Here is a 16665-nt window from a genome sequence, read left to right on the forward strand (position 1 = left end):
AACCGGGGGCACTGTGTATTGGGGAAATTGGGGGTTCTATGTATGGGGGGCACTATGTATTGAGGAAATTGGGGGCACTGTGTAAGGGGGCAATCGGGGGCACTGTGTATCGAAGCAATTGGGGGTACTATGTATGGGGGGCACTATGTATCGAGGAAATTGGTGGCACTGTGTAAGGGGGCAATCGGGGGCACTGTGTTTTGGGGAAATTGGGGGTACTATGTATGGGGGGCACTATGTATTGAGGAAATTGGGGGCACTGTGTAAGGGGGTAATTGGGGCACTGTGTATTGAGGCAATTGGGGGTACTGTGTATGGGGGGCACTGTGTATTGGGGAAATTGGGGGTACTATGTATGGAGGGCACTGTGTAAGTGGGCAATCAGGGGCACTGTGTATTGGGCAATTGGGGGTACTGTGTATGGGGGCACTGTGTATTGGGGCAATTGGGGGTACTGTGTATGGGTGGCACTGTGTATTGGGGAAATTGGGGGTACTGTGTATGGGGGGCACTGTGTATTGGGGTAATTGGGGGTACTGTGTATGGGTGGCACTGTGTATTGGGGCAATTGGGGGTACTGTGTATGGGGGGCACTGTGTATTGGGGCAATTGGGGGTACTGTGTATGGGTGGCACTGTGTATTGGGGCAATTGGAGGTACTGTGTATGGGGGGCACTGTGTATTGGGGCAATTGGGGGTACTGTGTATGGGGGGCACTGTGTATTGGGGAAATTGGAGGTACTGTGTATGGGTGGCACTGTGTATTGGGGCAATATGGGGTACTGTGTATGGGGGGCACTGTGTATTGGGGCAATTGGGGGTACTGTGTATGGGTGGCACTGTGTATTGGGGCAATTGGGGGTACTGTGTATGGGGGGCACTGTGTATTGGGGCAATTGGGGGTACTGTGTATGGGGGCACTGTGTATTGGGGAAATTGGAGGTACTGTGTATGGGGGCACTGTGTATTGGGGCAATTGGGGGTACTGTGTATGGGGGCACTGTGTATTGGGGAAATTGGAGGTACTGTGTATGGGGGGCACTGTGTATTGGGGCAATTGGGGGTACTGTGTATGGGGGGCACTGTGTATTGGGGCAATTGGGGGTACTGTGTATGGGGGGCACTGTGTATTGGGGAAATTGGAGGTACTGTGTATGGGGGGCACTGTGTATTGGGGAAATTGGGGGTACTGTGTATGGGGGGCACTGTGTATTGGGGAAATTGGAGGTACTGTGTAAGGGGGCAATCGGGGCACTGTGTATTGAGGAAATTGGGGGTACTGTGTATGGGGGCAGTGTATTGAGGAAATTGGGGGTACTGTGTATGGGGGCACTGTGTAAGGGGGCAATCGGGGGTACTGTGTATGGGGGGCCACTGTGTATGGGGGAAATGTCTATAGGGGTAATTGAGGGCCCCTGATACTTTTAATGTCTGTGTGTCCTTTGTACTGATGGGAGGGGCCCCGTGATTGCTAATGGCGGCCAAGAGCAAGTGATTATTAAAAATTAAATAAGGAGCAAAATGACAGCAGTGAATGTATTTCCCCTCAGCATTATCTCTGACTTCCCAGCCAGGCACTTCCTGTGAGATGCCCCAAGCTCCTCCCTCTGCCTGACAGCTCAGGGACATACACGTAGCGCAGGTAAGAGCCCGCCCAAACCTGCCCCGGGGTCACCTGATGTCTGCGCCCGTTACCATGGATACCGGGAGGGAAAGCTGGCATTGCCTCAACCGCCTCAGTGTGCATGTGCGGCAGGTGTACTTCCCTCCGCCCTTATGGGTGAGGCCGGGGGAGGAGGAGGAAGCGGCTCCGGACACTCAGCTACGAGAGGCCGGGGACGGCGGCCTGGGGGGCAGGCCGCAGCATAAGGAGTCACCGCGTACAGAACAGGCAGCAAGATGGTGAGAAATGGGGGATATGGAGGGGGAGCAGGCAGTGCGTTTCACAGGAGGCGGCTCTGCTAAATGCATTGGTATAATGATAACCAGGCGCCTCCATTCTCAGGTACCAGTGGGCGGGATTTATATCAATTAAGGAGGCGGAGCCTCCTGCAGTTCTCTGACAAACCGCCTGGGCATACCTACATACACTACACAAGCCGGCCAAGGTACAAGGCATTTTATAGACGCACCGAGCCCCGCCCTCAGGTTTCTACGTGAAGCGTCACAGCCCTTACGTACAGGCATGACGCCGCAAATCTCGCGTGAGGAAACGGGATTTGCTGGGAGACAGGAGGCCGGGAGCTTGCGGGGAACAGCGTTGCGGGAGGTGTAAGTAGCCAGTCGGTACCGTGTCAGGGCAAGCGGGAGTGTTGGGCGGGGCTGCGCTTAGTTACAGTAGCCGGGCTCGGTGCTGTGGGCTTGGGAAGGGAGCCGGGGTGCCGGCATGTTCTGTCCCCTGCTGCTTCCCGTAGTGCTGCGCGTTTGCCAGGGAAGTTTTAGTCTGTTTAAAGCTGCATGAGAATTGGAAGGGTGGGGGGCGAGGTTAAGGCTGCTCAGCCAATCCTGGTGCAGCTCCTGTGTGGGACCCCCTTGGAAAAAGCATAGAACTGATTTATCCAGCCTAACCACACCCCCTTGCCCTGACTCCTCCCCCAGCCCACTCACTTATAAATCCCTGCTCTCTAGTCAAGTTTTTCCCTACCCGCTCCTAAACATTACCCCCGATAGTGATGTGTGGGCTGGCTCCATACCTTGCTAATTCCCTGCCCTCTGTGCCCAGTCCCGCTGGGAAGTCACTACAGAAATGGATTCAGAATGTTGCATTAACCCCAGAGATGATATATATATGGGATCAACTGCAGAACTGCCCCACATCCCAGTAGAAAGTAACAGTACAGTCACATACCCTATAGAGCAGGGAGCAGGGGGTAGAACTGCCCCACATCCCAGTAGAAAGTAACAGTACAATCACATACCCTATAGAGCAGGGAGCAGGGGGTAGAACTGCCCCACATCCCAGTAGAAAGTAACAGTACAATCACATACCCTATAGAGCAGGGGGCAGGGGGTAGAACTGCCCCACATCCCAGTAGAAAGTAACAGTACAATCACATACCCTATAGAGCAGGGGGCAGGGGGTAGAACTGCCCCACATCCCAGTAGAAAGTAACGGTACAATCACATACCCTATAGAGCAGGGGGTAGAACTGCCCCACATCCCAGTAGAAAGTAACAGTACAATCACATACCCTATAGAGCAGGGTGTAGAACTGCCCCACATCCCAGTAGAAAGTAACAGTACAATCACATACCCTATAGAGTATGGAGCAGGGGGTTGAACTGCCCCACATCCCAGTAGAAAGTAACAGTACAATCACATACCCCATAGAGCAGGGGGTAGAACTGCCCCACATCCCAGTAGAAAGTAACAGTACAATCACATACCCTATAGAGCAGGGGGTAGAACTGCCCCACATCCCAGTAGAAAGTAACAGTACAATCACATACCCTATAGAGCAGGGGGTAGAACTGCCCCACATCCCAGTAGAAAGTAACAGTACAATCACATACCCTATAGAGCAGGGGGTAGAACTGCCCCACATCCCAGTAGAAAGTAACAGTACAATCACATACCCTATAGAGCAGGGAGCAGGGGGTTGAACTGCCCCACATCCCAGTAGAAAGTAACAGTACAATCACATACCCTATAGAGCAGGGGGTTGAACTGCCCCACATCCCAGTAGAAAGTAACAGTACAATCACATACCCTATAGAGCAGGGGGTAGAACTGCCCCACATCCCAGTAGAAAGTAACAGTACAATCACATACCCTATAGAGCAGGGGGTAGAACTGCCCCACATCCCAGTAGAAAGTAACAGTACAATCACATACCCTATAGAGCAGGGGTAGAACTGCCCCACATCCCAGTAGAAAGTAACAGTACAATCACATACCCTATAGAGCAGGGGGTAGAACTGCCCCACATCCCAGTAGAAAGTAACGGTACAATCACATACCCTATAGAGCAGGGAGCAGGGGGTTGAACTGCCCCACATCCCAGTAGAAAGTAACAGTACAATCACATACCCTATAGAGCAGGGGGTAGAACTGCCCACATCCCAGTAGAAAGTAACAGTACAATCACATACCCTATAGAGCAGGGGGTAGAACTGCCCCACATCCCAGTAGAAAGTAACAGTACAATCACATACCCTATAGAGCAGGGGGTAGAACTGCCCCACATCCCAGTAGAAAGTAACAGTACAATCACATACCCTATAGAGCAGGGGGCAGGGTGTAGGGCAGACAGGTTGAGCCTGAATAGAATAGAAATGGGAGCCTCTGTCTATACTGTCCAATTGCATGCTGGGTATTGTAGTTTTATATTAATCCTAGCTGTAGGCTAATTGTTAGATACAAACTACATTACCCAGCATCCAGTGGAACAGGCACACTAGGGTGGAAAAACTTTGGCTAGTTTCCAAACTACAAACTTGCCAAAGGCTCCAAAAAATAGCCCAAAACTGTACCTTGGCGGGTTTGTACCTTATATAGCCAGGGCTTTAAATTAGTAGCCCAATTTGGAGGGAAAACCACCAACCTGGCAACCATGAGGTGCGTGGCCACCGTGCTCCGCCCCTTTTCTAACATCATGATGGGTGGGTGCAGGTATATAAACACAGGGAAGAAGCCGGTTCAGGTTGGGAGCGGTCGGATCGACCCACACATCACCGCTACCCTCTATGTAGGGGAAAGAACCTGCAGGCACCCAAGCTTCCCGCCCTCCCTTCCCAAGTCTGCAGCTCACTGACAGCAGGGGGTACATTATCCCTTATAATACATGAGTGATACTCAGAGTTCCCTGTATAACTCAGCCTGCAGCCTTGTGCCTTTATATGGGCACAGAACCCCTCAGTGACTGCTAATATCCTTATCATTTACAGTAGGGGGTACATTATCCCTTATAATACATGAGTGATACTCAGAGTTCCCTGTATAACTCAGCCTGCAGCCTTGTGCCTTTATATGGGCACAGAACCCCTCAGTGACTGCTAATATCCTTATCATTTACAGTAGGGGGTACATTATCCCTTATAATACATGAGTGATACTCAGAGTTCCCTGTATAACTCAGCCTGCAGCCTTGTGCCTTTATATGGGCACAGAACCCCTCAGTGACTGCTAATATCCTTATCATTTACTGTAGGGGGTACAGTACCCCTTATAATACATGAGTGATACTCAGAGTTCCCTGTATAACTCAGCCTGCAGCCTTGTGCCTTTATATGGGCACAGATCCCCTCAGTGACTGCTAATATCCTTATCATTTACAGTAGGGGGTACAGTACCCCTTATAATACATGAGTGATACTCAGAGTTCCCTGTATAACTCAGCCTGCAGCCTTGTGCCTTTATATGGGGGGCACAGAACCCCTCAGTGACTGCTAATATCCTTATCATTTACAGTAGGGGGTACATTATCCCTTATAATACATGAGTGATACTCAGAGTTCCCTGTATAACTCAGCCTGCAGCCTTGTGCCTTTATATGGGGGGCACAGAACCCCTCAGTGACTACTAATATCCTTATCATTTACAGTAGGGGGTACATTATCCCTTATAATACAGTTCCCTGTATAACTCAGCCCTGTGACTTCTCATATCCTTATTTACAGTAGGGGAATATTATGCCTGCAGCACTGTGCTGTAACAATGTGATGTTTGGAAAGAGTAACACACGGGGCCAAAGCTCAGGGCACATTTAGCTGCTGTATATACATCACACAAAGCAGTTTGGGTATAAACAAGACGCACCTTTTAAATAAAGAAGTAGTAACAAGACTGTTTAGTTTTATGGAAGAGACGCTTCCTCACACATTCAAAGGCCAAATATTTATTTAGCTTTAAAAAAACAAATATAAATGCACAGGCGGCTGGGTGGGTGCCCAGTCTCTGTAACCCATCACGGTACTTAAAGGGGCAGTACACCTTCAATGTCCACATCTTATTAAACCACCAACAATGCTCTCAGCCTGTTAGAAAATCCATTTTCCATAGAAAATCAAAAGGCCACTGTAAGAGCTACTTGTTATACCTGTTAATTCAGCCCTTTTGTCTCTCTGATCAGTTTTCTGAAGGGATGGGAGGGGCCTATTCTCAGCCTGACACAATAGGAACTTCCTGTTTGCTGACATCATCACTCCCAGGCTTTGCCCTTACTTCTTTCCTATTGGACCAATTCATTGGTCTAACCAGCTGCATAGATCGAAAGGCAATTAGTTAATTAACTTACTGTTATGTTAGATTTACAGCTTTCTGGCACAGGAAGCAGTGTCAGACTGACAGGAGGCACAGCCAATAGGAGTTAAGGCTGCTGCCAGTACTATGCAGGACATTATATAAGGAAGTAAACAAGCGACTGTAGTGTTTATAGGGGTCACTGACCCCCCAGCACAGGCTCTGGGCAGAAGTGAAGGCTTAGCAGAGGGAGGAATCTGAGGGGAATCTCTCTTCAGCTGCACATTTTTTACTAACTAACTAAGTAGGTTTGTTTGCAATAACCTGTAATTGAGCTCCAGCCCCTTATAATCGGTATATTTACATTGAAGCTGGCCATTCCTGCTGGCATTTACATTGCCCTAACTGTCAAACTCTTGCACCCAATCAAGGGTCAGCCGTAGCCCTTGGCTTTAGTTTTCTCCTGTGCTCATCGGACAAATGCACTGACCTAAATGCTATGGATTAAACTTTGGTTGCTGATATGATGAGTTTGCCACTAAGGGGGTCAGTAACTGGGGGGGGGGGCTGCATTTCTATCCCAACGAAGGGGTTACACTCACTGTCTAAGCCTCCAGTCCTTCTCCAGTTATAGGCTTAACGAGAGTACTCAGTACTAAGTCATTTGATTCACCTTTAGATAACTATTAGTATGCCATAGAAGGGCCAATTCTAAGCAACTTTCCAATTGGTCTTCATTATTTGTTTTTCATAGTTTGTCGTCTTCTTCCAACTCTTTGCAGCTTTCAAATGAGGGTCACTGACCCCGGCAGCCACAAACCTATTGCTCTCTGAGGCTGCAGCTTTATTGTTACTTTAGAATACTTATTTTTCTACTATTCATATACCACAGTCTTTCACCCTGATCACTAAGGTCATTTGGATCCTAGCAACCAAATATCTACTGAAACTCCAAGCTGAAGAGCTGCTGAACATAAACTGAAATAATTAAAAAAAAAAACTACAAATAATAAAAAATGAAGACCAATTGCAAGTTGTCTCAGAATATTACTCTCTGCATAAGGTGAACAACACACTGGGCTACATGAGTATATTCAGATTTTTTGGGCTAACAGTGGGACTCTATCTGCTAATAAGGTTGACATGTTGCATTAGTACATCATCAATGGGCCAGTTCAGCTATCGCCATATAGGATTTCCAATCCTATCTGATAGATATCTTGACAATTTTTATCCAGATATTGATGGAGTATATATACTGTTCCACACACCGGCCTAAAAGCTGCCGACTTGGCCTCTGCAGATCAGGTCAGCATCATCTTATGTTATTAAAGGCAAACTATACCCCTAGAATTAATACGTAAACAACAGAGTTTATATTATGTTAAGTGGCCTATTAAAGAATCTCCCCAAACTGGAATATCAGTAAATATTGCCATTTTACATCTTTTCCCTTGAGCCGCCATTTTGTGCTGGGCTGTGTGATCACCTGACGGGAAGTATTGCAGCTCTAACTGTAACAGGAAGTAGTGTGGGAACAAAAGGCAGAACTCTGCCCACTCATTGGCTGATGGAGCCTAGCATGTGTGTGTGCCTTGGCTTGTTTGTGTGCACTGTGACTCCTGTGATCCCAGGGGGCGGCCCTTAGTACCTAAAATGGCAGTTTCCTATTTAGGATTACCCAATGGCACCTACTAGTAAAAAGTATATTTATATGAAAATGGTTTATTTAGATGAAGCAGGGTTTTACATATGAGCTGTTTATGTTTATAGAGACCCTTTAAGGGCACAGCCATATAATATGGGATTATGGGCCAGATTGCACAGATCTGTTGTTTAGTCAGTAGTCAGTTTAGTCTTCATCTTTACTCCGTATCCACAAGAGCTGACGTCCCCATACGGAACAGGTTTTTCAAGCCACTTGTGTGCACATGCTATGTAGATATCCACCAAAACTTGCGATTCCCTCCGAATCCACTTCGTGACGCCACCGCCATTTTTCAGGCCTTTACAAGCCGCACAGCTTGCGCATTGACAAACCATTGAATAGACCAACCGCAAACGCGACTTGTCACTGTGACACACAATCTATTCCCCTTTTCATTTATAATACGTATTCAGTTACGGCTTCAGAATTAGACTCCCGGCTTCGTTTTTTTTTTTTACCGTTATTTGTTTGCCGGTAGGGCACGGGCACGGGGGGGGGGGGGAAATTGCAGCTGTCAAAGAAATTTGCAGCCGTCGAGCGGAATTGGCGGTGCTTGTCCTATCCCAGATTGGTAGACCGAGGCTATTTTAAGATGAATGTGCCTTACAGCAAAACATCTGACGCCGGATGATTCATCTCTGTTTTAGGAATGTAATAATTATATATGCATATTAGGGCTTCTAAATTGCCAAGCACGCATTCGTCGCAAATAATTAGAAAGTCAAATTGCCGCCGAGTGTTTACGAAGATGCACCGCCGTGTTCGGCCAGTAGAGGGCGATACTGCAATATAGTCGTTTTTATTTATTTATTTTTTACTTTTTAGATGAGATTTATGCTGCTTTTCAGCCGGCAAGGGAAGCTCCGGTTGCAGAAGTGGTATGTGGCCATCTCGGAGCGAGATAAGAAGAAGCTGGTCCGCGATCTCATGCAGACCGTGCTGAGCCGGAAACCCAAAATGTGCAGCTTCCTGGAATGGAAAGATTTCAAAGTTGTCTACAAAAGGTGAGATATCAAAATCACCTGTACGTAGAAGAGGTGCGGCCAGCTGTAAATATTCCTTAAAGGAGAAGGAAAGGCTAATAAAGAGTTAATCTCAAGCTGCAGGCATACCTTCAGTTCTCTCAATAGTGCCCTTAAGTCTCCCCATATTTCTCCCGTTCAGATGATCAGAAGCCAAACCGGAAGAAAAAACGCTGAGCTGTGTAAAGAAAGTTCACATAATGCCTTGCTCCTGCAGCGAGACCCAGACGGACAGGCCCACCGGTAGTGCCCATACACGGCCCGATTCTAGCTGCCGATATGGGTCCCTTAGACCGATTCGGCAGCTAATCGCCCCATGTATGGGCACTACCGACGGGCCTGTCCGACCGATATCTGGCCTGAAATTGACCAGATATCGATCGGGCAGGTTAAAAAATCTAGTCTGGTCGGGGACCGCATCGGCTCGTTGATGTGGTCCCCGGACCGACTTTGCCTATACCCTTCATTATAATTGGATCGTTTGGCCCCAGGGCCAAACGATCAAATTAGCCTGGATTCTCCCGATATCGCCCACCCGTAGGTGGGGATATCGGGAGAAGATCCTCTCGCTTGGCGACATCGCCAAGCGAGCGGATCTGAAGGTGTATGGGCCCCATTTAGTTAGGCTATGAGGAAGCTTCCTGCTGATTCGTTCAGATCCACATTCCTAGGGGGGAGTTGAGTGAGTTCTTAGCTTTCTTGAGGGAGGGGGGAGCAGAAGAGAGGCGAGAGCTGCACAACACAGACACAACAAATCTTTTGACAGAGGACTCAGTGCAGCGTTTCTGTGAGTGCTTAAGGCTGTATTTACATAGACCTTTCTGATAAAGCTTACTTAGTTTTTACCTTTCCTTCTCCTTTAAAGGACGTGTAAAGCTTATATTTTCCTACAATGTATATAAGTTGTGCACCTCACCCCCACCCATATGGCATCATGTGTACGGCATATATCCCCTCTGTTTGCCAGCACCATCACATTTTCCTAAAACAAATAGTTTTCACCTGGAGGCCATATTCCCTCTGACACATTATCAGTTACATTTAAATCTGCAAACCGCTTACGTGCACAAAGACCCCTATTTGGTATATATTTTATGAAGAATGCAGGCTTACACAGGCGGAAGCCTGTGTAAGCCTGCATTCTTCATAAAATATATGCCAAATAGGGGTCTTTGTGCACGCAAGGGGTTTGATAAAAAGTTCTGCTTTGTTTGAGCTATGTTTGTTTGTCGGCCCCATACATGTGCAGATACGCTGCCAAATGGGTCTGAAAGGGCTGAAATCAGCAGCTTAAAGGAAAACTATACCCCCAAACAATGTAGGTCTTTATAAAAATATATTGTATAAACAGCTCATATGTAAAAGCCTGCTTCAGCTAAATAAACCATTTTCATAAAAATATACTTTTTTAGCACTATGTGCCATTGGGTAATCCTAAATAGGAAACTGCCATTTTAAAGGAACAGTAACACCAAAAAATGAAAGTGTTTTAAAGTAATTAAAATATAATGTACAGTTGCCCTGCGCTGGTAAAACTGGTTTGCAACAGAAACCCTACTATAGTTTATATAAATGAGCTGCTGTGTCAACGCGGGGGCAGCCATTGAAGCTGGGAAAAAGGAGAAAAGGCACAGGCACATAGCAGATAACAGATAAGCTTTGTAGAATATAATGGGGTTTTATCTGTTATATGCTAAGTAACCTGTGCCTTTTCTCCTGTAAATGGCTGCCCCCGGGGCTACACAGCGGGGTATTTATATAAACTATAGTAGGGTTTCTGTAGCAAACACCCCAGCTGTACCAGTGCAGGAATGGCTGCCCCCGGGGCTACACAGCGGGGTATTTATATAAACTATAGTAGGGTTTCTGTAGCAAACACCCCAGCTGTACCAGTGCAGGAATGGCTGCCCCCGGGGCTACACAGCGGGGTATTTATATAAACTATAGTAGGGTTTCTGTAGCAAACACCCCAGCTGTACCAGTGCAGGAATGGCTGCCCCCGGGGCTACACAGCGGGGTATTTATATAAACTATAGTAGGGTTTCTGTAGCAAACACCCCAGCTGTACCAGTGCAGGAATGGCTGCCCCCGGGGCTACACAGCGGGGTATTTATATAAACTATAGTAGGGTTTCTGTAGCAAACACCCCAGCTGTACCAGTGCAGGAATGGCTGCCCCCGGGGCTACACAGCGGGGTATTTATATAAACTATAGTAGGGTTTCTGTAGCAAACACCCCAGCTGTACCAGTGCAGGAATGGCTGCCCCCGGGGCTACACAGCGGGGTATTTATATAAACTATAGTAGGGTTTCTGTAGCAAACACCCCAGCTGTACCAGTGCAGGAATGGCTGCCCCCGGGGCTACACAGCGGGGTATTTATATAAACTATAGTAGGGTTTCTGTAGCAAACACCCCAGCTGTACCAGTGCAGGAATGGCTGCCCCCTGGGCTACACAGCGGGGTATTTATATAAACTATAGTAGGGTTTCTGTAGCAAACACCCCAGCTGTACCGGTGCAGGAATGGCTGCCCCCGGGGCTACACAGCGGGGTATTTATATAAACTATAGTAGGGTTTCTGTAGCAAACACCCCAGCTGTACCGGTGCAGGAATGGCTGCCCCTGGGGCTACACAGCGGGGTATTTATATAAACTATAGTAGGGTTTCTGTAGCAAACACCCCAGCTGTACCAGTGCAGGAATGGCTGCCCCCGGGGCTACACAGCGGGGTATTTATATAAACTATAGTAGGGTTTCTGTAGCAAACACCCCAGCTGTACCAGTGCAGGAATGGCTGCCCCCGGGGCTACACAGTGGGGTATTTATATAAACTATAGTAGGGTTTCTGTAGCAAACACCCCAGCTGTACCAGTGCAGGAATGGCTGCCCCCGGGGCTACACAGTGGGGTATTTATATAAACTATAGTAGGGTTTCTGTAGCAAACACCCCAGCTGTACCAGTGCAGGAATGGCTGCCCCCGGGGCTACACAGAAGCTTTATTTATATAAACTATAGTAGTCTTTCTAAGGAAAACACACCAGTTGTACCAGTGTAGGGCAGCATTACATTATATAGTAATTACTTTTATACACTTGTCCATCCCTCCTCTTTCCTCCCTTGTCCATCCCTCCTCTTTCCTCCTTTGTCCCTCTCTCCACTTTCCTCCCTTGTCCATCCCTCCTCCTTCCTTGTCCTTCCTTCCTTGCCCTCCCTCCCTTCCTTCCCTTTCCTTCCTTGTCCCTCCCTCCTCTTTCCTTCCTTGTCCCTCCCTCCTCTTTCCTTCCTTGTCCGTCCTTCCTTCCTTGTCCGTCCTTCTTTCCTCCCTTGTCCATCCCTCCTCCTTTCTTGTCCTTCCTTCCTTGTCCTTCTTTCCTCCCTTGTCCTTCCTTGTTCTCCCTTCCTCCCTCCCTTTTCTTTCCTTCCTTGTCCCTCCCTTCACTTTCCTTCCTTCCTTCTTTCCTTCCTTGTCCCACCCTCCTCTTTCCTCTCTTGTCCCACCTTCTTTCCTTGTCCTCCCTCCCTTCCTCCCTCCCTTCTCTTTCCTTCCTTGTCCCTTCCTTCCTGCCTTCCTTCCCTCCTTCCTTCCTTCCACGCTTACATACATATATCTCAGTGTAACGCTGCCCCTTTCTTCCCTGCAGGTATGCCAGCCTGTATTTCTGCTGCGCCGTTGAAGATCAGGATAATGAGCTGCTGACCCTGGAACTCATACACAGATACGTGGAGCTTCTGGACAAATATTTTGGCAGCGTGAGTGTCGCTCTGACCTAGACAAGGGGGCGGGAAGGCAGAAGGAAAGAGCATGTACTCAGCGGGGTGCAAACTCCCCTGTGCATCCACTGCCTTTTTGCCACTGTGACTAATCCCCTCCCCAGGCATTAGTGTAATCTTTACTAATTAGGTTTAACAGAGATCACAGTCTGTGCGTGTAATCCTCACCTTGAGAGATCTGTGTTATTGCCGCGTGCGCTACTTTCTGCCCTTTTTTTTTATCTTCATATTGTTGTCTGCCTATGATTTCTCTCTTATCCTCATCTTGTCTGCCTTTCCCCATTATGTCCACATTATAGCTTTCTGTCTGTTGTTCAGCCACAGTTTCCAGCATCAGCATATACTAGGGTTTCATTCAGTCAGGTTTAATGATAAAGGGCATCAGACTGAAGATTCCAGACTAGGGCTCTATATTGTTTGCCTCTCTGGAACAAATCTAGGGGGATATATGAAGATGGCAATATGCTCACTGATATGCTTGGGCAATGTTGATGTTACTGTCCAAACAACATTGCAAGGTGCAGAGATAGGGGGCAGTTTTGACAAATTGTCCTTCAATTGTATCAGATCACAATTGGTTTGTTCAGTAAAGGGGGCCATACACTGTAAGATCCGCTCATTTGTCGAGGTCACCAAGCGAGTGGATCTTCTCCCGATGTACTCACCTACGGGTGGGGGATATAGGGCTTATTCAGTCATTTGGCCCTAGGACTAAATGATTGAATTAAAACGGTGGGTACAGGCGCTGTTGGTTTGGGGACTGCATCAATGAGCCGATGTGCTCCTTGATCTTAGGGAGGCCTGATGGTTGTAGCCATACACAGGCAGATAAGCTGCCGAATTAGTCTAAAGCAGGGGTGGCCAGACTTTTTGCGATCGACCGGACCGATGCGGAAGTGTGGCGTGAATGCGTACGTATACCACGCAGCGTCCGTACGCATTCACGCAGCACTTCCGCATCCCCAGCTTGATCGCGGTCCATCAGAAATCCACGGGGGATCGACTGGTGGACCGTGATCGACGTATTGGCCTCCCCTGGTCTAAAGGACTGATATCGGCCAATGTATGGCCACCTTAAGTGTGTGCTTCCTCATCTCTGTATGGATAAGGCACTATGACCTATGGGCAAGGCAGGCTGGGGGTCCTTCTCATTCCTCTTATATCCACTTATTCACATCAGTTCTGCCTAATCCTATAGTTGGTTGACCCAGCCCACTACCGTAGGCTTGTTCGTCTCAGTAACACTTCACTTGTTTCTTTGTACTTTTGTACTACACTGTTCCTTCCTTTTTCTCCCTTTTATCATCTACAGGTGACTTAATTCCTTAACAGCCCTCGTTCTCTCTTTCCCACCCACAGGTGTGCGAGCTGGACATCATATTTAATTTTGAGAAGGCTTATTTCATCCTGGACGAGTTCCTGATGGGAGGGGAAATACAGGACACGTCCAAGAAAAGCGTCTTGAAGGCAATCGAGCAGTCAGACATGCTGCAGGAGGTAAGGCCGGGGAAAGTAGCGGTCGGCGGCAATTGATAGGGGGAGAGCACAGCAAGGGAAAGGCGGCTGCTTTCTATTTTCATTCACCTTTTCAGGTCACGTTTCCCTTTCTTTCAAGCTTTTATTCTTGCACATGTACCTGTTAGTCATGTCTTTTTTTTTTATTATGTCTCTGCTTGTTTTTATTTTGTTTTTGTGTCTTTTCTTCCCTCCTTTGTGTCTCCCGCGCTCTCCTTGCTTTGCTCTTTCTTCCCCCCCCCCCCCATTCTCTGCAGTGGATGAATCACACATCTCTCTTGTCCTGTCACAGCTCACTGACTCCCACCCACTCGCTTTCAGAGCAAGAAATTTCTACACTGGAGTTCTGGTGGGAGGGAGAGCATTTCAGGATGGTGGGGGTTAATGATGGGTGGAATGTGCATTATACAAATGAATGCAAAAAAATTTCATGGAAATGGAGGTTTAATGAGAGAGTAGAGGCTTGCGGGGAGCGGAATTAGCCTATGAAAAAAAAAAAAGACGAGCATCATAAGTTTGAGGTTGCGGCGAAGGGATTTGCAACAGGAGCGACCGCGTCTGTTAAAGCAGTAGGAGATCGTATAAGGGAGAAAGTTTAAGAAGTGGGCTGTTGGGCGAAATTATCGTTTTAATGCGCGGAACGAGGACAGCAGGGATGGAAGACAGGGAGATGGAGCAGAAAGTGAGTCACAAGTGCCCAGAGAGACAGCTTTAAACTGCGATAATAAAGAGGTGAGGAAGAAAGGGAAGGTTAATAAGCGGGTACAGAATGATTGCTGAAAGATATGATGAACACCAGGAAGGTTGGCTGTAGAAGAATATATATATTTTGATTTTTCCTTTTCTCTCAGTCTGACCCCTGTACACTTGTTCTCTCCGTCTCTGCAGGAGGATGAGTCACCGCGCAGCGTTCTGGAGGAAATGGGACTGGCTTGAAACACCGAGACCCTCACATTCATCCCCTCCCCATTACTGCGACATTCCCACCCTTCCAATCGTTTAAACACCTTGACACCCTACCCCCCCCCCCCCTCCCATCCCTTCTCAGGCACACGTTGACCACTGCCCTTTAGAAGTTTGTATAGGTATGTGTGTCGCCGCTTGTCTTAACGTGTGCGTGTTTGTGCCCTCGGCAGTATGAAAGCAATGCGAAAAAGGGACCAATAGCTCAGCCGCGCCTTCCTTCCTTGCGCTCAAGCACACACACTCTCACCTCTCCATTCCTCCAGACCTGACCTAATTCCATGTATGTATATCCAGCTGCACAGATGATCACACGCTGGTGAACTTGTTTGAACACTCGGTGACGGGCACTTGTGTTTGGTGCCCTTTTTCCCCCAATGCTCTGTGACCCCCTGCAGAGCTCAGGAAGGAGTTGTATTTTTTTTTCTTTTTTTTTTTTTTAAGGGCAGCCCCTTCCCTGTAAAACAACTGACATGAGGATCCCCCCCACCTCTGCACGTTCTGGAATAAACATAGGTGCTGCTGTATCTGTGATTTTTGTTTTTTAAAACCGAAAGTGAGTGTACTCATAGCCAGAGGAGCAGTCTGGAAATGTGGTGTTTGGATTAGTCCCAGGCATTTGGGAAGGCACTATTGACTTACAGGAAATGACTCCTGGACATTCAAAGTCATTATAATATCTGTTTATTCCAGTCTTCTGTGGTTAGTTCAGTATTCGATCTAATCCAAATACACATCCTGGCACATAATGTAACTCAGTTACACGTTCTGTCCGGGTTTCAAAGGAGAAGGAAAGGTAAAAACTAAAGGCCCCTATACGCGGGACGATTGTAGCTGCCGATATGGGTCCCTTGGACAGATTCAGCAGCTTATCGGCCCATGTAGGGGCAGGATTGAGGGGCATGCCCGACCGATATCTGGCCAGAAATTGGGCAGGTAAAAAGATTGTCGGATCGGGGACCGCATTGGCTCGTTGATGCGGTCCCTGAACCGTCTGCCCCATTGCCGCCATTATAATTCGATTGTTTGGCCCCAAGGCCAAACGATTGAATTAGCCTACATTTTCCCCGATATCGCCCACCCGTAGGTGGGGATATCGGGAGAAGATCTGCTCGCTTGGTGCCATGCGAGTGGATCTTCACGTGTATGGGCACCTTTAAATAAGCTTAATCAGAAAGGTCTATGTAAATTCAGCCATAAGCACTCAAAAGCTGCACCAAGTCCTCTATCAAAAGAAACACAGGATTTCTTGTCTCCTTTTTTGTAAACATGTTCTTGGGTATCAGGCTTCCTCTCCTGTACGGCTCCTTCAGGGTTGGGACAGTAGTTTGCTTAGCTCTCTCCTCTCTCCCCCCTCCCTTTATTTGCTCCCCCTCCCATAAGTATTCACCCCCTCCTATAAGAATGTGTGATCTGAGCTACCAGCAGCTAAAGCTGCAGCAGGAAGCTACCAAGACCAAGCTAAAATGGCAGCTGCTATCTTAAGCAAACAGAGGGAGCTGTT

At 47.8% G+C, this 16665-nt stretch overlaps 1 protein-coding gene across 2 annotated transcripts; it reads left to right on the forward strand.

The window, feature by feature from the left end:
• Nucleotides 1–1719: 1719 nt before the first annotated feature.
• Nucleotides 1720–15688, forward strand: ap1s1 (adaptor related protein complex 1 subunit sigma 1). Of its 2 annotated transcripts, none has more exons than XM_031897792.1 (5): nucleotides 1720–1902; nucleotides 8715–8893; nucleotides 12554–12662; nucleotides 14043–14180; nucleotides 15087–15688. In XM_031897792.1, the coding sequence occupies exons 1-5, from the start codon at nucleotides 1900–1902 to the stop codon at nucleotides 15132–15134; spliced, it is 477 nt and encodes a 158-aa protein (XP_031753652.1). In that variant the 5' UTR covers nucleotides 1720–1899; the 3' UTR covers nucleotides 15135–15688.
• Nucleotides 15689–16665: the final 977 nt, after the last annotated feature.

This window comes from Xenopus tropicalis, chromosome 3 (genome assembly GCF_000004195.4).
Source record: "Xenopus tropicalis strain Nigerian chromosome 3, UCB_Xtro_10.0, whole genome shotgun sequence".
Classification (NCBI taxonomy): domain Eukaryota; kingdom Metazoa; phylum Chordata; class Amphibia; order Anura; family Pipidae; genus Xenopus; species Xenopus tropicalis.

Coding starts and splice junctions, on each gene's coding strand:
- ap1s1 (XM_031897792.1), top strand. Junction 8,894..12,553: donor TTCAAAGTTGTCTACAAAAG/GTGAGATATCAA, acceptor TCTTCCCTGCAG/GTATGCCAGCCTGTATTTCT. Junction 14,181..15,086: donor AGTCAGACATGCTGCAGGAG/GTAAGGCCGGGG, acceptor CCGTCTCTGCAG/GAGGATGAGTCACCGCGCAG.